This window comes from Ursus americanus, chromosome X (assembly GCF_024610735.1).
Source record: "Ursus americanus isolate L20-20 chromosome X, mUrsAme1.1.p, whole genome shotgun sequence".
NCBI lineage: Eukaryota > Metazoa > Chordata > Mammalia > Carnivora > Ursidae > Ursus > Ursus americanus.
The window spans coordinates 25,985,133-26,011,536 of record NC_142164.1 but is presented as its reverse complement, the minus strand read 5'-3'; the positions used below and the strand labels follow the sequence as shown (position 1 = coordinate 26,011,536).

Here is a 26,404-nt window from a genome sequence, read left to right as displayed (position 1 = left end):
AAAGCTGAGGTCTGGGCCAGGAAAGCCCATAAAAGGACACTTAACATCATGGGATAGGTTTCTAGTTTCTACCATGCTACCTCACCTCTGGTCAAATAGTGCTTTAGAGTTTTTCTGTAGGGTTTTCATTCCTAAGGACCTAACTCCCAACTCAATTGGAAGTCCTGGGGTCATTGAGATCACACTCCCTTTACAGGCTCCAGAATGCCTAACATAGAGCTATAAGCATTTAGTACATGTTCTAAGGACCACCTGAACTGAGATGAAATTTAATGGCGTTAAATTCAAAATCCGAAACGGTAAAGATGAGGGAAACTTGGCTTGGCAAAAAGAACTAACAGTTTGGGTTTGGCCTCCAACCGAGTAGAGAGAGGGACCCTATTCACTCTCCATTACATTCTTCGCACCCCCAGTAGAGAGCTTTAGATGTAGCAAGTGCTCAGGAAATATTTGTTGAGAGGATGGATGACAGGCTAAATACATTAATGCAAACTCGGGCAGTGTTGTGCTGGAAAATAATGCTCCAATGACAAGAAGCAAACCGTGTGTCTTTCCATTCTGTCTTTGTCGGATATCTGGGGTACCATGTCTATCTCTAGGCGATCTAATTGAAGAGAGACATAGAATCCTATGGGAGATCGACCAAAATTGTGAGCGTTCTGGAAATACTTTAAGACATCAGTGGAGTTTGACCCGATGAAGAGATGAAGAAGGGGTATGAGAACAGCCTTGCAACATTTGGAGGGCCGTCATACAGAAGCAGGGACAGGATTGCTTTGCATAGCTCTAGCAGATAGTGCTGAGGGTTGCTAGCTACCGAGAAACAAATTTCAGCTCAGAATAAGAAAGTACTTTCTTACAATATTTGATGCCCTTTGCGGAGTGGGCTCGCTAAAATGGTTGTAGGCTTCCCTCCAATGGAGGTTTTTTTCGGGTTGGTAAAGGGTAATGACAGAGCAGGATATCGTAGGGGAGATTTCTGAATGGAGAGGAAGATTGAACCAAGAAAGTGTTTTTCAAGTAGATTGCAAACCCATTAGCGCAGCCGTGAAATCAATTCAGTGGGTCCTGACTGGTGTGTGTGTGTGTGTGTGTGTGTGTGTGTGTGTGTGTGTGTTGCAGTGAATTAGAACAGGGTGGCAAATCTCAGAGAGCATCACACATCGCAAAGCCAAGTGTGGTTTTGAGAAACCGATTTTGGAACCACGCTTACATATGTATGCATGTCGCGACTGGGTCACAGCGTGGCCCGCTTGTCTTCCTGTGGGCGGTAACCAAGCACGTTCAGAGAACCACAGCGCCAATGCCGCTTCCGGTGTTAATATCTGGCAGCTCTAAGAGCTCTCCTCTCTGTTGCAGAGGTCCAAAATTGCTGTCTACGAGAAAATGTGGTCTTACATGAAATCAGCAGAGCCATCTGTGTTTACCAAAACAACAGCAGACGGAGTGGCCCGAGTGCGGAAGTCCAAGGGAAAGTTCGCCTTCCTGCTGGAGTCAACCATGAATGAGTACATTGAGCAGAGAAAACCGTGTGACACCATGAAAGTTGGTGGAAATCTGGATTCCAAAGGCTATGGTGTGGCAACCCCTAAAGGCTCAGCATTAAGGTGGGTGGAATAATATAACAATATCCGTGTTGTTATAGTATTCCACCTACCCTGATGCATTTTGTTGTCATTTTCTTTCTTGTGGATTTTGAGGTAACTTTTTAAAGTTTAAAACCTACACTATTCCATGGAGTTAAATAAGACGGTAAATTATGGTTTCACCGATTTAATGCATCCATTTTTTTTTAATGTTCTCTCTCTGTGTTGTCCTCTCTGACTGTTTGTTGCTGTTTTAATTTTACAGTTCAACGGCTTTTTCAATTTAAATGGTAAAAGCCAAGTTATGGTGCCATATGTGATGAATGTTAATTGCATGGATGTGGTGTTCTTGTTACTTTTTTTCTCAAAGACAATTTCCCCATCCCGCACACTTCAGTTTTGAGCAAATGTTATCCTCCATGCCACCTTCCAATATTTAACCCTGTATTTGCTGTACAGACATTTTTATAGCTCCACGTTCTGTGAAATTTAGCCAATTTGTCCTCTTGTGCTCCTTTTTATACGTTAACGATTTCCTAAGCATTTGTGCATTTTCTTACAAGTTATGTTTTATCGTTTCAAGAAATGCTGTTAACCTGGCAGTATTAAAACTGAATGAGCAAGGCCTCTTGGACAAATTGAAAAACAAATGGTGGTACGACAAAGGAGAGTGCGGCAGCGGGGGCGGTGACTCCAAGGTCAGCCTCAATGTCACCACAACCGGGTACCCTTAGTGACGAGTAATCGGCAAGACTGTTATCTTATTATTGAGGAGAGAGCACAAGACTCACACATAAGGTGGAATGACCAGGTTATTCCCCTGCCTGGCAGCTTTGGGAACCAGAAAGACTCCAGGGCACTGCCCGCATTTTTGATCTAACTTGGGTCCCTTCTTAAACTCCCAGACAGAGGCTCCTCCTCCACACCCCTTCCTTCCCCTCACACGCCAGACTGGTTGCCTTATGAAGGCCACGGTGTGGGTTTCAATGGCCTAGGCTTTCAAGAGCCCCAGGCTTGCCTTAGGACTGTCCCCGCCTGCCTCACATGAGTGGTGTGAGAAATCAAATCTATCTACTGAAAAGTCAGGTTACAGCGGGTTTTTTTCCCCTAAGGCATGACGGTTGCTCACAGAGGTTGGTTGGTTGGTTGATTACAGTTGGCATCTTCAGTTACGTGTGTGAGTGATGAGATGGTGTTCTTGCTATGTGATGGCCTGTTTAAGCTGGCCCCACTTAACTTGAAAGCCAAAGATCAAGCTCGGTTTCAAGTTAAATGGGGTCTTTCTTCAATAGGCCACCTCATATACAGACTTGGCAAAGACATTTTGTATATTTAAACAAGCGCGTCGCCTAACTGTGATACTCCATGTGTATAAATCCCTGATTTGGCTTCTCCTTAGCCATGTTCTTGGTTCAGGTAGGTCTAATTGTTATCCAGGCTGCCTTCACGAGAAAATCCATCTTACTTGGCATTCCTTTGGCTCCACAATGCTCTTCGGGGCTAGAAAGAACAAAACGAATAGCCTTCATCCAAGCAATAAGAAATAGGGGCAAGCTCAGAAGCCATGATACCAAGTAATGGAAGGACATGTTGGGTAAGTACAAGAGAGGACCTGAAAACAGAATCCTCCATGACCCAAAGGGCATGCGAATTATATTGAAGCGTGTTAAGATCAACTCTTGTACAACCAAGATACCATGGGCATCTTAAGGTGAAGAACAGTGTTTCCCATACACAGGCCAAGAGACAGGCAAGCCAACCCTTTTCTCCTTCAGAGACAATGGTTACACCTCTGCTCTTCTCTTTCTCTCTCCATTCCTCAGGATCCTGATGGAAAAGTTAGTTGGCCAGTCTGCAGTATAATATGGGTTTGGAAACACTGATACAGAGCACTTTCAAAGAGATAAATTCAAATACAACTTTCTTCAGCACATAATCTTACCAGGCATTGGCGAGGTCTTTTATTGTAAAACCTTGATTAACCAGAACTCACCTAACCAGTACCCCAACTAACCGAATTGCCCCTCCTCAGTACTCCACATTGATGAGAAAGCAGCAATAGTACCAAAAAAGAAGAATTCTGCAAGGAATTTATTTTTTTTAAATCACTTGCCAAGAGATGACCTGTGGTTAGGTCACATTCAGCTTTGTCTCCCATATCTTCTCTCCATCTGGATTGACCCTCAAACATTAGAGGCTGCTTCCCGGAGGCGAGAAAGTGGATACAAGCATTTTGAGAAAACAAAACAAAACAAAACATGTTGTTAGCCAAGAATGAAACAAAATGAGTACTCTTATTGAAAATTCCATTCATCCCTTATGGATTCCAATTAATCAAGGTTTTACTATGTGTCAGAAAGCAGTAACTTCCTTTCCCACCAGTGTGAACTGATGACATTGACAGCTTAGCCAAGCTTTCGGCTCAGTTGAGTTTTGCAGTGGCTAACCTGATGCCTAGAGCATTTGGCACCTTCTTCCTGGTCTTTTTCTCATGTTCTTAGCAGGCCACGGAGAACCTAATTTTCTCATTCAAGTGAGTTGCAGAATGAAAATTGAGCTGGATTGGATACACTGCTCTCATGACTTCATCATTCACACTCAGCATGGTTACAAAGGAGCCATGGACTGTGTCAAGATGATTCCAAAACATCCACATGATGCCAAGTGCCCAGAAGTTTTCAAATAACCAGATGTTTGCTGTTACATAAACCAAAAACCAATCCGCATGTAGTGGGCCGAATGTTTACTTTTCACCCAGATGTTTTGGTATCCTGAACTTTAGACCAGCTCTTTGCTAATTACAGCCAGCAATCAAGCTTTTCTGTTTTTCCTCAGCTGATACTGCTGCAAAGTTATCAAGTAACCTTATTGCCAGCCCACGCTTTCCAGATTATCTGATTTTCGATATGCAAGTAGGAAAAACAGTTCAGTAGAGCCTAAATGTTTCCAGCTTCTTTGACACTAGTGCTACCTGCCAGGCATCTCTCAAATCACTTGTTTTGGCCATTCCTCCAGCCAGCCTTTTGAAATAAGTCACCCCCTTTCTCAGCTGTGGATAATAGTAGGATGAGTGCCACCTCGCCAACGATGGTTTTTCCATTTCCGGATTACCAAGGAGCTTGCCTGTGTGCTCTCCCTCCTTCTACCTGCTGTTTTCTGAGAGTGAGCAAGAGAAGGGGCAAGAGATGAACTTGAATCTGCTTTACCACTATTTGGTGGTGACGCCAAAAGCAAATCAGTGGAGAAGAAGGTAGAAAAGGCAGCGAAGCCCCATTAATCTGGAGCCCTCAGATTTACAATCTGTGACAAACCCGCCAGGGCCCAGTCGACGGTCTACCCATAGAGCATCAGGAAAGGGGCCGAGCGAGAGAGGTTTGTTAAGCAAATGAAGAGTTTAGATTGTCAGTTGAATTTTTTCCTTAAGAGAACAAATTTTTTCTCAAACGTTGCAAGCATTCGTTAGATATAATCATATTCATTACAAATCTCTCTGCTAAAGTAGTTCTCACAAGGACCTCCACTATGGCAAAGTATTATAGGGAGTTTGAATTACAAAACAGACCTAAAGTAATAAAGCTGTCATTCCTCAAACCTGTTTTGTAATTCAGGACTTTCTCATTCAGACGGTCCTTCCCCTGTGTTAGTCCCAAACCAGCGAGGTTTGACTGTGTTAGTAAAGTGGCTTGAGAATTACATTTCTTCTCTGTAGCCCGTCCCCAGTTATCATGACAATTGACTGCTGAATATACCATCATTGCACGGAGAGTGAGACCCAGAGATGGTGGTGACTTTGAAAAGGTCACACAGCTAATGCTGTCGCAGATCTCTGCTGACTTTCAGGGTCACCTCTTGGGATAATATTGCAGACCCAGCCGATGAGCAATGCGAATCTGATTGCATGTGAGAGATTTCCATAAAAACCGGGTTCGTTCTCAACTACCTTGGTTACCAGGCAAATGGCATATTTAAGCCATTTCAGCCCTTAGTGCTGATTACTAAAAATGACAATAATCACAAAGCTTGACATTTATGAGTGCTTTTACTTTTTCAAAAACACTTCCACACCTATTATCTCTGAAACCAGGAGAGGGAGAAAAACCTACAATACTTATCTCTCTGTTTCTCTCCTGCAACCTTAAAATAATGATAAGTGGGCAATTATGTTAAATTGTTGACTTTTCCACCCTGGCATGAGACATCGTGCAGTTTCAGCCTGTTCTCAAAAAGTTACCCTTCTGCGGAAGGAACCAGCAATTTTTCAGGCTGTTTTACATGTGTGCGTGCTTAAACTAATGCAACAGATATTTATATTCCTTCATGTCACTGATTTTATCTCATTTTCAGAATGCAAGGAATTAAGACAAGGTCAGCCACTAATGTGGCCCCTGAACCAGGCCTACGGGCTAGAACTGAAATACTGCTCAGTTTTAGCCATTTCCTGAACCTGGGCTAATAGGACCCAAACAAATCAGACCTGATCCTTACTTGATGACTGTAAATGTACAGGCAAGGATCGTGAAAATTAGAGCTGTGGTTTGGGAATTTTTAACCTGCAAATCACCCTTTTGTGTTAGTGCGTTATTACGATGTGTGCGTAAATGCAGTAATTAAGAGCCAGTAGGTTGTTTCAGCTATAAACCCCGATCACCGGGGGTTTGTGGCACAGCCAGTGCGAGTCTGTCTCTATAAATCACAGCAGAACGGGGATTTAGCTGCTGAATTACCACATAAGCACATCAGCCTCCCTCCACAGCTGCATGTCACCTCAAACTTTCAAATTCTTCTGACCCGCCCTCGCTCACCCTGCTTCACTCCCTTAATCTTGGGGAAAGGACAGAGCTTAGCTTTCCTGGGTAGCTGTACCTTCCTAGAGGGGGTCTGCTCTATGAAACAAGCTTTGTGTGTCTGGGGGGACAAGGCTTTATAAACCATCCCCCACCTCTCCCTACAATTGTCTCGGCTTTAGTTCTATCCAGGGATTTAGACATCCAGGGTCCATATTTTTCAAGCTGAAAATCAGCACGCTATGTGTGCTCTGGGGGAACACTGGAACAGAATGTTTCAGTGGACCCATCCTGAACCCCTTGACTGGAAGGAGAGTTGTACGACCAGTGCCTTACCTTGCAAGGCATAGCGGGAAGTAAGGGATGACGATGGGAGATATGCAGTTAAACTTTGATTAAGTAAATAAATGGTTGAGTGATCTTTACGATTTATGGAATCTCGATAGAGAAATGCAGCTTTGTTGTCTTCAAAACTATATAGGGACTAGAATAACCACTGTGATGCTAGGAAAACATTAAGGGAACCTGTTTTCCTAAATTCAAAAAGTGGCTTGCAATTAAAATTAGTTGTGCTTCTTTTCATGTGGGTGCTTTCAGAGGACCTAAAAAGAGTTTGTTCTCTTAAGAAATTCAAACGCGTCCTTCCTTCCTATCACTAGCAATCCTGTTTTCCATCTCCTGCATTTGCTTAGCAAGTCTCGTATTCAAAGACAGTAAAAAGTTATACTTTAGAACAGCCCACTTCCAAATACCCTCAGCTTCCTGTTTGGTGGGCCTTAGATGAATGAGGTGATACCATGTTTCCCATATGTATAAATGAGATCCTCAGTTTTGTGTGTATTTCTTCTTCCGTGTATGTCTACAATCCTCCTCTCCTATGCCACCGTCTCTTAACCACTTCTCTTCCACACCCAGAATTCTTTGACATTCTTGGGCCTTGGGTCACGGATGTGAATCTGCATCTATCTGCCTTTTACCTGCAACAAGATGGACCTTTTATTGGCAGAAGCCATCCCTAAAGGTAGACATTTTGGATGCCCAGGGTTAAGATGGATCCCAATGACTCTTTATTGACACTGTTATGTGTGTAGGCAAGAATCATTACAGATCGATGGCACTTCCTGGGTCTTAGAAGAAGTTCCTGTGAATCATCGAGACTGGTTTGGGATCAAGGAGTAGGGTGAGTATATTATGCTCTTCGTTGGTTTGCATGTCTCTGTGCTGATGCTGCCTCCTGGAAGTATGAAGAACCTGACAGTTCTCTTTCCTGGTGGTGACTAAATTTGCTACTTGAACTTTACTCAGGTCTTCTTCCCAAGAGCAAACCCTCACTTTCTCTCAAGTGGCTGCTTCAAGCAAGGGACCTTTTTGCCTTGAGAACTGAACCAGTCCAGTGACTGCCAAAACCATTGATTTTTGCCAGATGGTGTTAAAGAATAAATTCTACCACCGGAAAAAAATTGTAATCCAGAAAAAAAATTGTTTTAATTAATCCATTCTAGCAATTTTTTTTGTGTGTGGAAATTGACTGTGTGGCCTTAACATGGTTTCTATGATTAAGACATGATGATTTGCCTTTGGTGTTATCCTGATAACTTGAATGTGTTTCTCATTGACAAATAATGACTAAATGTTCAACACCAGAGCTACAGAAAGAGCAGCAGGAGTGCAAAGCCTGCAGGTAAGAACGCTGGTATACAATTGCCAAGAGGAGAGACACGCTGCAGAGGCAGAGTGGAACGGTGTGTGTCTATACCCTTTCTGCCCCACTAAGACCAAATCATTTGGTTTCCTTTCTTTTGGAGAGAAGGTTACAGAACCACACTCTCCAAAAGGCAAGACAGCCATGGAAAAGAGACATGAAAGATTTGAAATGATTGAAATACATGCAATGAGGGTGGGAGTTGAAGTTGGTGGAGAAGGGTGGGGGCAAATTTATGGAGAACAATTGAAATCCATTCTCTTTTGACTTTCTAGAGAGCGGTACAGCATTTGGCCCTTGGCACGTGAGGCAAATCCCCATTGGTCACAGCTGGCAAAAGTGTGTTCCAAGCACTAAATTCACCATAAAGCTTAATTTCATCTGGCCTTGAAGCAATATTTCTCAAAATACAAAACGAAGGCAATAGCATACTTTACATTTGAAAGAGAGAGTGAGAGAGAGAGTGAGAGAGAGAGAGACTGTCTCTGCTGGTGTGTCCTATGTAGCCTCACTGCTGGAAAGGGCGGTAAGTGGATGCTGGAAGGCGTGCTAGGAGACGGTGGCACGTGCCCTGGCCTGGCAACCAGTAGTCAGCTTGCAGATCTGATAGACGGACCCCATTTGTTGCAATCTAATGGAGTGTAAGCTAAGACTGGTTATTTTTCTATGGGTCGTGCTCAAGAGAGGGCTACTGGGGAGAAAAGAAGATGCTGGCACCCATCAGATTAAACTGTCAGTGAACATTTTGCCTAGAGTCAGGGGCATGAACTCGCCATCTTCAGAAACACACGTCATGTGAGTTTCTGATCTAAAGTGAGATCAGTTTCTGTCTGTCTTCTCCATCTAGGCTTTTCTTTCTTGGTGCCAGTGGGATGAACTAAAGGAAACACGTTTCTATGTAATAAAGCTCAACCAAATTTGATAGTTTGAGTTTTTAATGGATCTTAAAATGGAGTTTTCAAGTGCATCAACTATGACTCGGGGAAGTATCTGTGGCCACGTTTTAACCAAAACTGGCTTCTCCAGATGCTTAGTCTGCCCTGACCCCCTTCTCTCTGCCAGGGACAAACGGAGTTAAGAAGTCCTCCCAGAAAATTGGGTTGTGTGAGATAGTCCACAACCAGTAATGGTTTTGGATTCCTGTTCTAAAGGGAGAGGTTGGACAAAGGCCCAGTTTGGCAGAAGTCCATCAGTGAAATTCACACCATGGGGACTCAAGGGGTCTCTCACTTGGAATTTGAGAGATTCTCATCTGGAAATGCGCTGGCTTTACTCGCATATCCACAAGTGACTTCTGGAGCTGCTTCTCCAGCATAGGTGCTCATCGACAGGTTTCAGTCACTAGCACTGTTAGGCCCTTAGTAAAATGACTCACGGCTTTCAACTCCTCGTGTTATATACATGCATTATTGCATTGGCTCTTTGAACTTGCATGAAATTATGATCTCATTACCAAGGAGTTAAATAGGTTTGAGCTACATTTGTGAACCACGTAGATATAAATTCTCACTCAGAGGGAGCTTCTAGCAGCTAAGCTCTGCGTAACTCTGCAAATCACTGTGGCTGCCCCTGGGGACTGAGAGTTGCCCGGGTGCCAGAGCCCAGCAATGCCAGCAATCGTATGGACATGCTCCCAGGTTGCGGAGAAAGCTCAGGCTGATCCAAGGGTAGAAGGATTGAAATGACCTAAACCCTCATTCTCCTAGAATCCTGCCCCCAGAAAGCCCTGTGAAAAGAATTGGAGAGAGATTTTTTCTTTAAGCGCTCCAGATTCTAGTGTAGCCTTGGGCATAAGTTGAACTGCCATGAACTCCAAGAGCTAGTGTGTGGAGAGGTCACCTATCCCACGGTAACCGACAGAAAAGAATACAAAGGACCTTAGAGTAAATCCTTTTATCTAGCAAAGAATCTTCTCTTGCTTGGTCATGCATTGGCTTCAACTTAATAAATCAAGACCTACCTGGACAGAGATGTCTCTAGCCACCTGTCTGCACATGCCTGTGACTTCCTGAGTGACGCTAGGAGGTTTTCAGAAAAGGCTAGGGAAGCAAGTGAGCAATTGGGAAAGGGGACTCGTGCCCATGAAAACTTGAAATATCTTCAGTAAAAAAGCCAGTGAAAGAGAGGTTGTCTGGCCTCCCTCTACTGGGCTGAAGACAATTCTAAAAAGTCATTCAAAAGAAAAAAAAATCACTAGATACCAAGAAGCAAGTGTCAGTAAGTTGGAGTGCGGTTTAGACGAGGCGTGGGGTGAGGGACGGGCTGCCAGCTTAGGCTGTGACTGTGACCAGCTTGCATTGTCACCATCCAGAGCTGCCGTCAGAGCAGCTTCCTCACTAACCATGCAAATACATCACGCTTCCTCGTCTATTTCTTCTCCTTCCCCGTGATCTCCTCGTCTTTCTCGGTAACCCACGCATTTACACCTGTATCCACCCCTCCTAAGGGTGCTACTGAAGATCTTCTGGCGTCATTAATTAAACAGGCATTTGCTCTTTAGGTGTCCCTGCGCAGAAAGGAGAGTGAAGCCATTCAGAGCAGAATCTATCCCATAGTCTCTTGGGCAGATAAATCATACTGCCCCCGGGATCCTGTGTTTTTCAGGCTCAGAGACATGGCCACAGTACAGATTTTTATATCAACCCTTCCAGGATCACCATTGGGAGGAATCAATGTGGTCATTAATTCACTAGGCCATTTTGTCTTCTTTCCCACTCTGGGGAAACTCGGCACCCTCGCAGCCTCTCCCCACACTTCTCTGTTCTTTGTTCATGGCTCCAGACTACCTATTTTGGGGTATTTCCTGAATTCAAAATTGAAAAACAAATTTGACTCTTCTTTTGAAATATATAAAAAATTTTAGTTTGGGCTTTTTTTTTTTTAAGTAAACAGTTTCTACTTTCACAGTAAAGAAAACGGTCTTCTTATCCTGAAACTGTTTCCCTGTGTAACGCTAGCCATCACTAAGATAACACTGACCTGGCTGGCACATGCCAGGAATGAGCTGGAAACCTGGACACCCGCCACCCAGGGCTGGATACCTTGGATTCGTGAGCACCGTCCTTTGTAGCTGAGGTCCTGCCAGGTGTGGATGGCCAAGATAAGCAAAAATCTGTATCAGCCAGTTCTGGGTTTTTTTTTCCCCCAAAGTAGAACTCATTTTCAAAGCATTATGAATTACATTACTACCGCTATTTAAAAAAAAAAAAAATCGATGCCACTCCAGGACTTTTCCCTACACTCAGGAAAGTTTCCCACGCTTTCAAATGAGGCTAATTCACCTCGGCCCTTAACCCTTGCCATCCGCTCACCAGTCCACGCGCGTTTCTATGACTTCGGGTGCAGCGGACGGATCTCTTCTTAGGGGGAGCTTTACCCTCTTCCTCTCTGAACAGTTTTGAAACAGAATGGAACAGAGAGTTGGGATTTGTAAATAGTTACTCTGGCCCATCTCCCATTCCCCCAAGAAGCTTTGTATTTTAACAAGGACTGTTGCTCAAACTTAAAGGTGTGCGATTCTCAGGATGGAATTTCAGGTCCCCGGGAGGAAAATATTCTCGGACCGGACACACTCCCAGACCCCCTGAAATTACCTCACATAGCTCTCCTGCTCTCTGCCTAGGCCTCTGGGCCTCTGGGCCCTTGCCCTTGTCTTGGGAGGGCTGTACTCAGAGCCCTCCCAAGCCTGGCAGAGGGGAGAACGCCTGACTAATTTCCATGACAGGAATCTGACCTAGTTTGTTTAATTCTTTCTGTTCTCTACCGAGGTGAGTACAATAAATATTTCTGACTTACAATTCTCTGAGGCACCAGGCAAGGGCCTGCAGTAATTGCTCTGAAGCCTTCCCCTGGGGACACGCTGCCGCTGCGCAGTGGAAGGCCCCAGCTGCCAGCGTGCCCTTGCTAGGGTGATAGTTATTTGCAGTACGGTGGTCCCTGAAGACAAACTTCATTATGAACATCCAAGCACAAGAACAAAAATAAGGAGGACTGCCACGCTTCCGTGTGTTCCATTGGAGAACGCACGGTACAGGGTTGAAGAGATAAGCATTTGCCCTCTGGCCTGCCCCCTCGTTTGCTGTGCAGGCGTGAGCAGGTTGCCTAACCGATCTGTGCCTCGGTTTCTTTACTTACAAAGTAGAGACCATAAATCTACCTTCCTAGGGTGATCGTTCAATTTGAGCAATAAGAGGAAGTGTGATAATTTTGTGAAATACCAGGCTGAAAAGCAAAACTCTAAAAGAGAGTTCAACCAGCATTTGTTGAGAGAATAATATGTAAGCCATGGTCCCTGCACTTGAAAAGCACACAGTCCTGTGCAAGTTATGAGGCATGGGTATAAATAATAAGGAGGGGAGAAAATACAGAGGTGGGGAGCATAAATGGCTTCGTGGAGAAAGTGACATTTAAAATGACCAAATGCCCACCTCATTCCTCTTCCTTTAAAATCCCAAACTCTGTGTGTGTGTGTGTGTGTGTGTGTGTGTGTGTGTGTGTGTGTGTGTTGGGGGAGGGTGTCAATACATTCAGTTGATTTGGATTGAGCTGGGCAATACACCCAGTAAGGTACAGTAAGAAAGAAAATCCTGGCAGTTTTTCTCTGCCATCTCAGGAGTGCATCCCCCCCCCCCCCAAACACACACAGCAACAAGCAGTTCTAGGAGATTTAGGCCTTTAAAGTATTTTCTTTTCTTGGCAGCTATCCTAACCTTGTTAAGTGGCATTATCTGTGATTTCTGATTACAGCTTTTATGCTCCTTGGCTGTGCTGCTGCTTGAAATGTTTGTTTTTCTCCTTCATTTTTATTTAGAAGTTCCCAAACGCACATTGGTTCCCTGCCAGATTTCATAAGCCCTGTGATTTCTTTTTTCCCAATCAAGACTAAACTTCTAAAAGTATATCATTTGTCAGGTTTCTCTAAAGTCCCCGGGCACCGGATGAGGTCTGGATGCTCTGAGGCAGGGCTTCCCAACCTCGGCCCACTTGACATTGGGGGCTTCGGGGTGGGGGCTGGCCTGTGCACAGTAGGGGGTCTAGCAGAATCCCTGGCCTCTACCCACTAGATGCCTGCAGTGTCCCCCCACCCAGTTGTGACAATGAGAAGTGACTCTAGACATTGCCGAACAGCCCCCGGAGGCCAAAAGTACCCCTGATTGAGAACCACTGCATTAAGGTAACCTCCACAGTAACCACGGAGGCCACAGACGTGGAGAGCAGTGCCCAGCCTTTCTGTGGAGGCCACTGGATGGCCTCAGGCAGGGATAGGCCATTTGTCAGAAATAGGATTCTAAAGTGCTGACATACTGAGCCTGGGTTTGGGCAACAGTGGATGGTGGTGGCCTAGAACAGGCCCCGGCACAGGAAAAGCCTTCCCTGCTCCCAGACCGGGGCTTCTCAAACTTTTCTTTGTCCCAAGACCCCTTTACACACTTCAAAATTATAGGGAACTCCCAAGAGATTTTGTTTATGTGTGATATATCTACTAATATTTGCCTTACCGGAAATTAAAATGGAGTTTTAAAAGCATGTATTCATTAATTTATTTTAAAAATAATAAACCCAACATATGTTAACATAAATAGCATACTTTTTATGAAAACTAACTACAGTATTCCAAAACAAAATTAGTAAGGAGTGGCACTGTCCTATGAGTTTGCAAATCTCTTTAATATCTGGCTTCATAGAAGAGAATAGGATTCTTGTTTCTGCTTTTTCCTTCAACCTATTGCGAGATCACGTGTTGTGAAGCCTCCAGGAAACTCCACTGTGCAGCAGGAGGCAATGAGAGTGAGAAGGGAAAGGAAGGTCTTAGTATTATTAGAAAAATAGGTTTGATCATGGGGATCCTCTAGGGGTTCCTGGACCACACTCTGATAATTATTGTTCTAAACTAACATGTAACACTCTTATCAACCTAGCTCACTTAATGGTTGACAACCTTCTTCAAAACCCGGGCTTTCTAGGGAGAGATCTCTATTTGGACCATAGTGGGAGTGCCTTTCATCAGACTGCTCCGTTCTGGAGAGCCACTAAGAGTCTCTGTCCTAAGGAAATTGAATGAAGTCATCTGAAGAACATAGGACCTTGAGGGAGGACAGGGACCAGTAAGGGCTTCGTCAGAGAGCAGCGGGAGGACACCGCGCCCTTTGCAATAAGAAAGGGGGAAGCACAGAAAGGAGAAAGAAAATGCTTTGTACTTTTTGCTGGGGTCCTGATGGAATCGGGCACCCAGGTGCCATTGGGAAGCAGCCCCCCACCATCGGGGCCTGGATGCCAGCGTCTGCCTTAAGGCACAGTGCTGGGGGGGAGGTGGTGATAAAACGAAACTAATAAGGGGAAAGGAGAGACAGAAGGGGAGCAGACAGCGGGAAGCAGATGAGAAGGCACTTCCAACACTGATCTCAGGGCCATAGATGGCCTGTCTGTCCTTTAAAAATCTTAGACTTGGGGTGCCTTACTGGCTCAGTCGGCAGAGCACACAACTCTGGATCTCGGGGTTGTAAGCTCAAGATTCAAGCCCCACGTTGGGTGTAGAGATTACTCAAAAAGAAAATCTTTAAAAATAAACCCATAAGTGAAACTGAAAGTCTAAGCCTGAACTTTCACTGCCAATAATATCTGAAAGAGGCTCCAAGTTTTGAGTATCTGTTGTTGCCCTGCATCCCAAGCCAATCCTGTTGGCATTCGAGAAGGCTAAGTTTCTGAGCAATGATTGAAGGAACTGGTTTGAAGTATAAAAGGACCTCAATTTCCTGGTGAGATACAAAACGCAGATAATTCTGGCTGCCAAGCCCGGCGCCAACCGAGAAAGTGTCACCTCCCTGACACTGAAGGTTTATAGTTTTTCAAATCTCAAGTACTCTGAAATTGCATATTATTTTTAAATGATGGTACATTTCTCAGAATATCGCAGGATGAGATGGTCCCTCTGCTCTCAACGGCAAAGGGGGAGAGAAAGGAAATAGGCTTTGGGGACTTGGTCTGATAGAGGCCACATCTCTGGGACTACAGGAAGTCTTCTCAACGACTGGATATGTTGGTGGGTCCAACTTACCCCAAATAAGCTAAGCAATTCGATGGCATGTTCATAGCAACAGAAAGGTGGGAATGGGTGGCGTCCAGCATCACAGGCGCTAGCATTCACAATATCGTTCATGTGCCTCTGAACCCGCAGTGGTCTATCGCCTCGTCATAGAATTATGCCACCCTCTAAATATAATGCATTTTTTATCTGAAGTTATGAGAGATACTTTACTTAAAATTCATTAGCTCGAGAAAGACGACAGGGTAAAGGTCTATTCCTATTTTTACAGCTGAAGAAATTTCTTAGGGAGGAACTCCTAACCTGAGACCAGCAGGGTTTCCCGTGTCTGCCCAGTGGCTCGGACTGCAGGCCCGATGCTTTAAGAGGCCGAGGGCTAGGGAGCAACGGCCTGGCCTCCCGGGGCTGTAGGAGTCAGGACGTCTTATCTTAGGAGAACAGCTTACCTAAACTGCTTCTCTGCCGTACTACCCACTGTGGCAGAATCCGTTTGCCATTTTAGATCATGCCATATTAATAATCAATTTTTAAACAATCTGGTTCACCCTCTGGTCATCTGAGTTGACCGCCGACATCCGGTCAGTAACAGAAACAAGCCCCAGGCCGGTTCTCTCGTTGTTGAAACCCCTCTCAGCCGCAACTCAGAGGTCTGCGTTCTACCCTCAATCCTAAGATCAGGACGTGCGTAAGAATTCAGTTTGTGGAATGAAGACAGATCTGTAGGACGGTGCTTTCTGAGATCAGTTTCATCGGGGCAACAGATTTGCGTGATAAAAGACGACTAATCAGAAGGCACGTTGTGCACGTAGAATCTACTTTCTCTTCTGTTCCGATTCATCCTTTTGTCTCGTTCCCGGTGCGGAGCCGCTTCCCCTTCTGGCCCCGCCCCTCCCCCCTCCTCCGTAGAGCTTGCTGTCTGTCTGGAAGTACAACAAGACACCCTGTTAGATCAAACCTAACACACTTCCGCCCCAAAGCTACCGCGAGCTGCCGCAGGACGATTGTCACTTGAGGGGAGCCCTCCTCCCCACCACACATAGCCTATCCGAGGAGTGCCTGTTTTTCTATCCTCATTATTTAACAGTGTGTGCCGATTACTCAAAGCGATATGGGCAGGCCCTGGTAAATATAGCGTTGCTGTAGTGTTAACTTTTTAAGGTAATGCTCAGGTTGCCTGCAGTGTTCTAAAATTACTCTGTGGCCAGGGCCCCCTGCTTTATCGCTTTCTATAGTTTTAAAGTAGTTTGAAGCTTGAATAACATAAAATAACATAATATAATGTTATTTATGTTATTTCCCACGTGAAGAACGCCTGTAAACCTTGCAGTATTGAAACTCAGTGAACAAGGCATCTTAGACAAGCTGAAAAACAAATGGTGGTACGATAAGGGGGAGTGCGGAGCCAAGGACTCCGGGAGTAAGGTCAGTCGCTGATTAGCAATCACATTTTGAACCACTGTTGATTTTCTACCCCAAAACGGCTTTCCTTCCCAACACACACACCCCCCCCCACAGTGGGACCCCTTTATAACACCAGCGCGAAAGGCACGAGGCGGGCGGCCCCCCGCTGGGCGGAGACCTGCCGCAGGGCATCAACCGTTGACCTTGACCAGACCGAGCTAGTGTTGACAGAGGAACGCAAACCGGCCCACCGCGCTTCCAAAGCTGTGAAAAGACTGAGCTGTGTTATAAGGGGGTTTTACTGTATCTCACATTTCGAAAGTTCAAAGAGAAAACCTAACAACAACTGCAACCAGAAAAAAAAAAAAGATCCAGTTGTGACAGTACTTTCTCTTAACCTCTTACAGTGTCAGAGACTTTGTAGTTGTAAATACCTTCGGTTATTCCTACGTGATGTTGATTCCATGTGAAAACAAAGAAATAAATAACAAAGACTGGTCTCTGTAAGCAGAACGATTAGCCTTCTCCCAGCTGCTGTCGATTGAGTTCAGCATCTATTTGGATCTCTAATTTTAAGTCTGTCACACTTCTCTCTTGCAAAGGTGTCATTTGAATCTCTGTACGTAGTCTTTTGGAAATTGAGTCGCATGCTCCTTAAGAGTATACATTCTCAGGATGACATCACATTGATAAGCATGAAACACTCTTCCCCGCCTCCTTCCTGCCCCCCTTTGCTCCCCTAAGAAAGTTCTTTTTAGTTTCAATTTTTGCCTTGCCTTTTTTTGAACTAATATTGTGGTATCAGTTAATTCATCTCATGAAATGCCACTCATTTCCCCTGTGCAGTGAACCATTTTGCTACTGGTTTTCCACATCCCACGACAGGGAATTCTGTGAAACTTAAATACGTGGAACTGGAAACTGTTCTTGTTGCTACGACGTAAAGCAGGTTACATGCAAGGACACTTTTCCCCCCATCAAATGCCGCCTCCACAGAGCAACGGCACGGCAGAGGGAGGGCTGCCAGGGCTGGTCCGTCTAGTGGGCTGTGGAGCATCCCTGCAGAGAGCCTGGCCAGCCTCCTTAAGGAAATGATCCATTGTTTCATAAGCGACAGAAACTCCCATTTCTCTAGTTACCTGTCATTCGCCCTAGAAGAGTGACTATTTGCAAGGTTGTTGTAGACAGGAGGCTCGCACATACCCCCCTCCCCAACCATGCAATGCAATTCCAATTGGCCTTCTTATTCAAGTAAACAAGTATACCGCTGGCTCCTATCCCAATAGAATCAGGACGTGGCCCTATCATCTCCCCATTTAATCCTTTCAGTGATATCAGGACTGGATGAGCCACAGCATTGAGGGTCAGCTGTGGCTGTGTTGCCATGTCAATGAGATAGTCAAGTCACTGATGGAACAATTTGGGTATTCTATTCAATGGCATTCAGCAGCAAAATGGTTACATTCCCTCTAAAAAGACTACAAAATGCTATTTTATTTTATTTTTTTTCAAAGAAAGGCTCCGGGCACCTGGTGTGCCCTAGCTCAAGGTAGGGCTCAAGACACCAACCTTTTTCTTTCCATTGTTCAGCAGTTCAGTTTTTGCTTTTTCATACAGGCAGATAGTCAGATTTGCACAGTTTGACCTGAAAGTCACTGACCGGCTTCCTCAATCCCCCCCCCCATTTTAAATAGAAAACAGAGAAGCGTAGTATTTTTTTTTTAATTATTCGCTACATTCCCTGGAATAAAGCTAAAAATGAGCTGGATTTTTTTTTAATCATCAGCCTCCTAGAAAAGCTTTCTGATTTGTATGGAGCCAATTCAGGACCCAGTGGGTCCTCCTGACAGTTTTCCTTAAACTCTCAGAAGATGGAAGGGAGCCAGTTCTTTGTGCTGTGCCCTTGTGCCAGTGGCACAAAGACTTGCTGCCCTGAGGATGCGAACTCAGCAACCAGTCCCGAAGGGAGCGCTCTCTCAGCCACCAGGGGAAAGGGGAGAGTTAATCCCTTTTAAACAAACCCTCGCTAAGTAACTCCCCAGATAAGAATATCAGGAACTTCTAATATTCTCACCTGGTATCTTACAAGTTGTTGACAAGTTTGTCCCAGGGAGAACAAGGGAGAAAGGGGTGTTGCGGGCCAGAGAGGGGAAAGAGTGCTTCAAGTTCCCAAATGAAAAGAGTGTTACATTTCTAGAGATTATGTCACAGCTCAACTCTGGCAAATGACGCTTTGAGGCTTGCAGAGGAATGAATTGTGCTTGTGTTTACACTTCTGCTCCCCGTGGCCTAGCACTGTTTTATTTCGTCGTTGACACCATTTTGAGGTACCAAAGGAATTAAGGAGTCAAAGTCAATGAACAGCTAGGTGTGGACCACAACTGTCGACAGAAGCACAATCCTCCATCTCGCCGGCCATTGTGAAATATCAGCCAGTTGCCAGAGTCGAGTCATAACACTTACTTACATCAATGTTTAGTTATTTTACAACTTAGAACTATCCTATATTGTTGTCATGTATTATGATGTCCCATTGCTTGTGTTTTCCCCAAGAACTAATCGCGTTGTTCATTTCTCTTAGGACAAGACGAGCGCTCTCAGCCTGAGCAATGTGGCAGGCGTTTTCTATATACTTGTCGGAGGTCTGGGGCTGGCCATGATGGTGGCTTTGATAGAATTCTGTTACAAATCACGGGCAGAGTCCAAACGCATGAAACTCACAAAGAACACCCAAAACTTTAAGCCTGCTCCTGCCACCAACACTCAAAATTACGCTACATACAGAGAAGGCTACAACGTGTATGGAACAGAGAGTGTTAAGATCTAGGGGTACGGTCAAGGTCTAGTAAACTAATCAGCCTTACCTTACTGTATGTTAGTCTCTCTCTCTTTTTCTTTCTCTCTCTTTGTTTTTTCACTTCGGTTTCTTGTTTCAAGTATTGTCTATTTGCAACCATTTGATTCTTTGAGAACAATGGTTGCGCTTTCTTGTCGGGCAGCGCTGCTTTTGTAATAGCACCGTCGTAATCGTACTGTGGTGTGACCCAAAAGGAGAAGAAATTCTCTAGAGCAGCGCTGTTCAATGGGAATGTTTGCGAGCCGCATATGTGAACCAAATGTGTGATCTGAAGTGACCTAGTCGCCACACTTTTAAAAGTAACACAAGTGAAATTAATTTAATGCTACATTTTCTTTAACTTAATATATCCAAGATCTCATTTCAACATGTTCTCAATATCAAAAGTGAATGAGATAGTTTACGTTATTTTCTACATGCTACGTCTTAGAAATCTGGGGTGTATTTTATACTTTTGCTACATCTCAACTTGTACTAGCCACCTGTCGAGTGTTCAGTGGTCGCATGTGGCTGCCATATTGGACAGTGCAGTTCTAGAGAAAGCAGAGGCTCTGGAACCGATGGTAGAGTGAGGAATAAGAGTGGGGCACTGCCACCTGGACAAATGCAGTGCTTCTGTAAGGGTGCAGTGGTTCTCGTAAGCCTAAGCCCAGGACCATTTCTTTAATCTTTGAGTTCCTTTGTTGTCCCTTTCTTGGAACTGATATTCAGGTAAGTGTCTCCCATAGAACAGGCTGGGCTCCCTGCTGTTGGCTGCCCCAAGTCCATACTTAGATGAACCTAACTGATGCCACCTTGACTCCAGCAGCTACAGCCACCCCCACCCCTACCCCAACCAATAGCTCAGACGTGTTCAAAGGCAAGCTTGCAGTGGGCTAATCTGTCTGTTCTGGAGGTGTTTCAAAAAATATAGTCTTGTTACGTTCAAGTGCATCTGTCATCGCTAACACCTATCTGAAGGGGAACAGAACAACTAGCAACTTCACAGCCCTCATTCTAGGTGGGAGATGTTTGACCTCCTGAGTCACAGTCCATACAAATTCCTTGAATGCACTCGAGTTTCTACAAATGCAGTATTTGCATTTTGATCTCCTTGTATTTCACATTGTGGAACTAAATTTGGCCCCCTTTTAAATAATATTTCATGCACATAAATCATGTGTCTTCACCATGGGAAGTATTACCTTGTTTGGTGAAGTTGCTGGTTGTTCTCTCCTGCTGCAGACTGCAACCCTTTGCCACAACATGAACTAACCCTTCACCGAGTGTTCCCATTGCATTGCTGAATGTACAATACATAGTTCCATCTGTAATTAGCACTGTTGGCGTGCAAGCGTTTCACGTGCCAGTGAGCTTACGATATTTTACTCTTGAGTAGGTTATATACGCCCATTACAATTCGGGGCACACGATTTGCTTTTTCAGAGCAGAGAACATGGGTGATTTCAGCTTACCTTAATTATCCCAAATTCTGAAATACTGGCATCCAAAAAAAGAATACATCTGAAATCGGCTTAACAGTTTTCCAAGTGCTCTCACATCTATTGCCTCATTTGAGGTAATGGGTCGCAAAGTGTTTTCCCTTTCAGGTAGCTAAGACCCAGTCACGCCGAGTGACTTGCTCAAGGCAACACAACTAGGCAGTGGCCATTCTGGGACTAGAGCCCAGCCCTCCTTCCTCCTGGAGCTGGATTCTCTCTGCTAAACCATTCCGCCTCTAACCGTCCATGGCCTGGTGGCCTCCAGGAACCTTGAAATCCCTACGGGATCCCGTCAAACGGAAAGCAGATCCTAAGTCTGTGTCCCACTTGTTTACCAAAAAAGGCATATGCCTCACTTCTGACGTACTGCACGTGAGGCTGTAGAGTCAAACTCTCCTGCTTTCCCCCAAAAGCATCTTTGTGAGACAGGTATCAGGACCCAGGGTCACACAGCCTCCAGACCCTCTTTACTATCAGCCATTCCATCCGGGAACCTATGTCTCTACTCTTCCACTACTACAGCCTCAGCGTCTCGTTAAAGCCCCAGAACTGTGCTTCTCAAACGTCAGTGGACGTTGCGGATCACGTGGGAACTTATAAAAATGCAGCTTCCGGTTCAGCAGGTCTGGGGTGCCACCTGAGACTCTTCATTTCTCACAGCCTTCCAGGCCGTGTTGCTGCGGCGGGTCCGGGCAGTAGTAAGATTCTAGAGAAAATGATCTCAGGGCATGTAACTTAAGGGAGGAAAGGAAAGATGGAGGGACAGAGGGAGGGAATGAGAGAGGGAAGGGCAGAGGGGGAAGGACAGAAAGAGAAAGAGAGAGAAAGAGAGGAAGGGAAAAAAAGAAAAAGCTGGGATCAGCAAGCCTCGGGGCCGAATGTGGCAGGCCTCAGGTGGAAATGAAGTCACCACAGCTCCTGGCTCCCTGGCTTTCCTTTACTCATCGTGGTTGATCCATTTTGTGAGGCGAACTTCAGGCTAAATGAGGCAACAATCACATTTTAATAGACATCAGTGCCGATGTGGTTACGGCCCAGTTGCTAGCAGTTTGGCAACTAGCCTGGGATGAAAAGAAAAGCTGGGGAAAGCCTCAGCAAACAAATCTGTCCTCTGAGTCTATGTGAAGTCTCCAGACAAGAAGGAAAAGCCTCAGAGGATGCCAGAAAAATCCTTCCGTGTATCAGGCCAAGAGGCACAAAGCAAGCTGAGCAGGAAACAGAAGCCACCCTGCTGTTCTCAGCCAGTTTGGTCACGTAAGGCTGGTTACGTGAAGGGTGAGCCCTTTATCCATTCATCTTTTAATTGCCACGAAGTTCTGGAAGATCTCCTAATGACTTCTCATTTGTTACCTAGTTATTAGGCTTCCGGTTCTCTGAATCGGCCCAGATCTGTCATGGCCTATGCAGGGGCACAGAGATCAAGAGGCACCCTGAGATTTTACTTTTATTGCTAATTATCAGAGCCAACCTTAGGAGTTTGGGATACCAGTAATTCTTCAGGAAAACTGACCCCAGGGCAAATCACCTGCAAATATATGGTCCAAGTGAAACCTGGTTAATAAAGAGCATCCTTGAAAGAAGAGGGAGTCAGCTCTCCTGCTGTGTGGGTGCGATTAGTCAGGGCTATCGGCCTTGAGGAAACACGTGTCTTGGTCTCAGGTCCAGCACCCGCTAGGGAGCAGCCAGCCTCCCGACCACCTGCTGCCTCTCTGGGTTACTGCCCAGCTACTGGAACGGTGGCTCCCAAGCATGCCTCGGCACGTGACCGACCGCCGAGTGTTCCAGGTTCACTGCGCCTAGGGGTGGCTCTGCTAACTGTCTTAAGAGATTCTTCCCAACTTCCCCACTGCCATCAAGAACTACTTCTAGCTTCTTTGGTTTCTTCAACGGTATTGTTGAAATGCTTCTCATTTTCAAGACCTCAAGATGCCTGAGGTGAAGGGAAAAGATTTCCATTTTTCCTCTAAGACGGTTCCGTTTCGTCTTCCCAGAAAACATGAACTTGGCTCATGCGGCCCATTTTCAAAATGATCAATGCTGCTTCTGCAGCCCATGCATCTATATTCTTGCTGGGGAAATTGTTGGCTCAGGAGAAAAACAAGGGTTCCCTTGGTATAGAGGGAGAGGCCAGAAGAGAGGGGTATGAGCTTGAAGGGGGGGCAGGAAAGTGCGCTGCAGGCTTCAGCGTCGGGGGCAAATGAAAGCCTGGACTAGCGCAGCCACGGCACCCCAGCCAGGCCTCTAACGTCCCGGCAAAGACCCCGTGGATGCCAAGCACCTCCATGGGTACCACCGTTCGGACCTCTTCCTGGAATGTGCTTCCCCTTTAAAGCCCGTGTGCTACTTTCAGATTAGAATAACCAAGGTTGTAGGTATTAAGAAGGACAAGCCGTCCCCTTTCCAGCAACGAACGGCAGCTTTTCTTCTCGCAGTCAAATGGATTTCAATCGAGCAAGCCACACAGAACCCTGGTTATCCTCTGTCTTAGGTAAACAGTCCCCTGTCACAGGTTCTGCAATCAGAATACAGCCTGCAGGGTAGCCGTCCTGAATATCTCTATATAAATGCTACCAAGACTTCCTAGTCTACCCGCATCCTAAGTGATGTGCCTGGAGTTAGACTTCACGCGACATCTGTAGATTCCTTAGTACAAGGCACAGTAGAGAAGGAACCTCAGTTAACCTATTGCAAAGCATTTGCATCGGGCGAGAGAATTTAAGCAGACTTGTTGCCTAAAGCCAGTCAAAACGGGTGCAGCCCCAGAGATGCCAGTTTGGGAAAACATTCATGGTTCGCATCCAAGATAGGCTGAGCCATAAGAAATGTGGCAATTCCTAAGAGAAAGCCCGTTCACATGAAAGTTTCCCCCTTGCCTTTGCAGATCCTGTCCCACTGGCGGCATGTGATGAGAGGAATCACCGAAAACGTGGCTGCTTCAAGGATCCGGAGCCAGATTTCACTCTCCTTGGTGTCGGGCGTGACACGAATATTGCTGATGGTGCAATGACCTTTCAATAGGAAAAACTGATGTTTTTTTCCTTCAGTGCCTTATGGAACACTCTGAGACTCACGACAATGCAAACCATCATTGAAATCTTTTTGCTTTGCTTGAGAAAAAATTAAAATAAAACCAACAAAAAAATAGACATGCAAGATTCCAATATGCGAAAACAAATCTTATTTAAAAAAAGTCAATTCGACAAAAGCCATTCTTTGATACCACTGCTCAGTATACAAACACCACGTTCTTTAACACACACACACACACACGCACACGCGCACACACACACAATTTTAAATTCGAGTTCAGCAAACAGGCCCATCTCAGCTAAAATAATTAATTCCTCCTGATTTAAAAAAGAAAAAAAATCTCTGACTCCCTGTGTTTGGGAGGACAGACTGGCATTTCTCCTAGGATCTGCTGACCAGATGTTTTTGGTAGTTCCTGTTGGTAGTGATGTTCTGTGCACCCTCTTTCCTTTCAACGTTGCTGAAATGTGTATATCTTTAGAATGTAAATGCGACACTTAAGAAAATTCAAACACTTTGGAAAAGGGACTAAACCGTGACTTCTCTGTGTTCTTGAAATGGTTTTGTGAAAATGCTTTGATAACTTCCCCCTCGGTGAAGGGATTAACAGAGCTTTCGAAATTGGCTTGTGGTGTAGCAAGGGACGGGGCACTATCAGGCAAACCCTCTCGGTGCTTTCCTAAAACGGTTCCCGGGGCTCTCCAAGAAGCCTGGAATTGCAGCTCACAGATCTGTTTTTCTTGCTTCAGTGTGCATTTTAAGTCAATATAGCTGAGTGTTTCGCATTGAGGTGAGGGAAATGCTGCCTACACTCCCAAATGTGTTTAGAGTATCTTTCTCAGAAACAACACTGTGTTTAGCTCTGCTTTCTCCGCTAAGTATGCCTTTCAAGTGTACGCCTCGGAGACAGGACCGCGTCGCCAGGTGGGCCAGGGGGCTCAGACCACAGTTCTCAGTCCGACTTGACTCTTGCTAGGTCTGTCTTCCCCGCTGTTGCCCATTACTGCCCGTGGCTCTCCGTCAGACTGCATGTGTCCTTTTCTAGTTTGCAAAGACTAAAATGCATTCCCAAACCTACTGCTAAACCAAGGGCCTCAGCATCACTCCTAGGCCCTTGCTCGGAGCAGTCTCCACTGGCTCTCTCGGAAGATCGCTCCACTGCTCCACGGGCTATCAAGTAACTAATTGCGTACCTGCCGTTGGCATTATCAGAACAGTCAGAGGAAATAGTCTCCGCTCACTAATTACCTCCTATATAATGACGTATGCTTTCTGTAGTTCAGTAGTTTGCTCTCATCGGTGACGTGCATTGGGAAGTTTCCAGACTGTAAAAACTAGGAGCTCGAATTCATTTCCCAAGTGTGACCTTTAGATGCTTAGCCGACTCGCTGCCCATTTGCTCTTGTCTTCAGAAAAGGAAGGAAGAAGTCTCGTTCCAATGAAACGTTTCCAGAAAAGTGTAATATAAACTTTCATTCCAAAAATTGTGTCATCAGCGAATAACTCACCTGTCAAATTTTAAATGGTATTGAACAAACAAAAAGAAAGCTGTTGTGTTTTTGTTCCGTTTTGTTTTCATGAACCTGTGATTTTTCAAATTCTGAATGCTATGATGTCCAGAGCAGGAAGCCAACGCCGTGCAAATGTGAAGTTGTAGAAAACGAACCAACCGACCTACACACAAATGTTTTCATAGGCACTGTATAAAGAGAAATGTATGTTTATTGAGTCAAATCAGTTTTTCAGAGGAAACTTCACTGGGAATGAAGAGGCGGGTAAATTGGTTTGTTATTTTTTAAAAACTTGCATGTTAAAAAAAAAACATTGATTGCTTCAAATTTCTGCTACTAACTTCAAGCTATGGGAGTTTGGCGGTAGTCACTTGAGGATTTTTTTTCCGATTCTTTTCTTTTCGTTGTTAAAGCTGTACTTCAGTGAACAGAAAAATTGCCAAGCAAACTAATGGCCGTAAAAGCGTAAATTGCATGTGTGGGCATAAATTACGGAGCCTCATTGCCATGAGGTATTGTACAAAGTTTTAATACATTTTGTAAATAAAATTGTAAAGAAAGAATTCCATGTCTGTGCTTTGACTGTTTAAAATTTACTCAGATGCAGGTGCCAAGACATTATTGTTCACTAATCTACTCCCCACTGGAAGCTTTGCCAATGATGTCACAGTCACCTTGCTAGCGATTCTCGTAAAGATGACACCGCCCCCAGCCTACACTCAGATGCAACCACACACAGTCAGGCTCAGAGCCCTTGAACTAAAGAACAGTGTGCCACCTGGACCTGAGGTTAGGTTTGTCGGGATCGCCAACAGTGAGACGGGGGCTACAAGCAGCAAGAAGCAGGACTTCATTGATAGGGAAAGTTTGACTTCAGGGCCTTCCATTCCTATTCTTTGTCTCCTCCACCCTTTGGGACCCTCTCCTCAGAGGCTTTGACCTTAACCTTTGTCTCGCATCCTCCCATCTCCAGCTCTGAGCTCCCAGCAAAGTGCCCAACTAAGGGTTGA

At 45.1% G+C, this 26,404-nt stretch overlaps 1 protein-coding gene across 3 annotated transcripts in view; it reads left to right on the top strand.

The window, feature by feature from the left end:
• Window positions 1-25,957, top strand: part of GRIA3 (glutamate ionotropic receptor AMPA type subunit 3) — a 273,652-nt gene extending 247,695 nt beyond the window's left edge. For 2 of the 3 annotated variants that reach the window (XM_087860086.1, XM_087860085.1), the window contains exons 14-17: window positions 1,360-1,607; window positions 16,422-16,536; window positions 19,097-19,344; window positions 23,735-25,957. In XM_087860086.1, the coding sequence (XP_087716212.1) occupies window positions 1,360-1,607; window positions 16,422-16,536; window positions 19,097-19,342 (609 nt within the window). In that variant the 3' untranslated portion in view covers window positions 19,343-19,344; window positions 23,735-25,957. Of the gene's footprint in view, window positions 1-1,359; window positions 1,608-2,169; window positions 2,285-16,421; window positions 16,537-19,096; window positions 19,345-23,734 lie in introns of all 3 variants that reach the window. The other variant, XM_045804968.2, reaches the window with a different exon arrangement.
• Window positions 25,958-26,404: the final 447 nt, after the last annotated feature.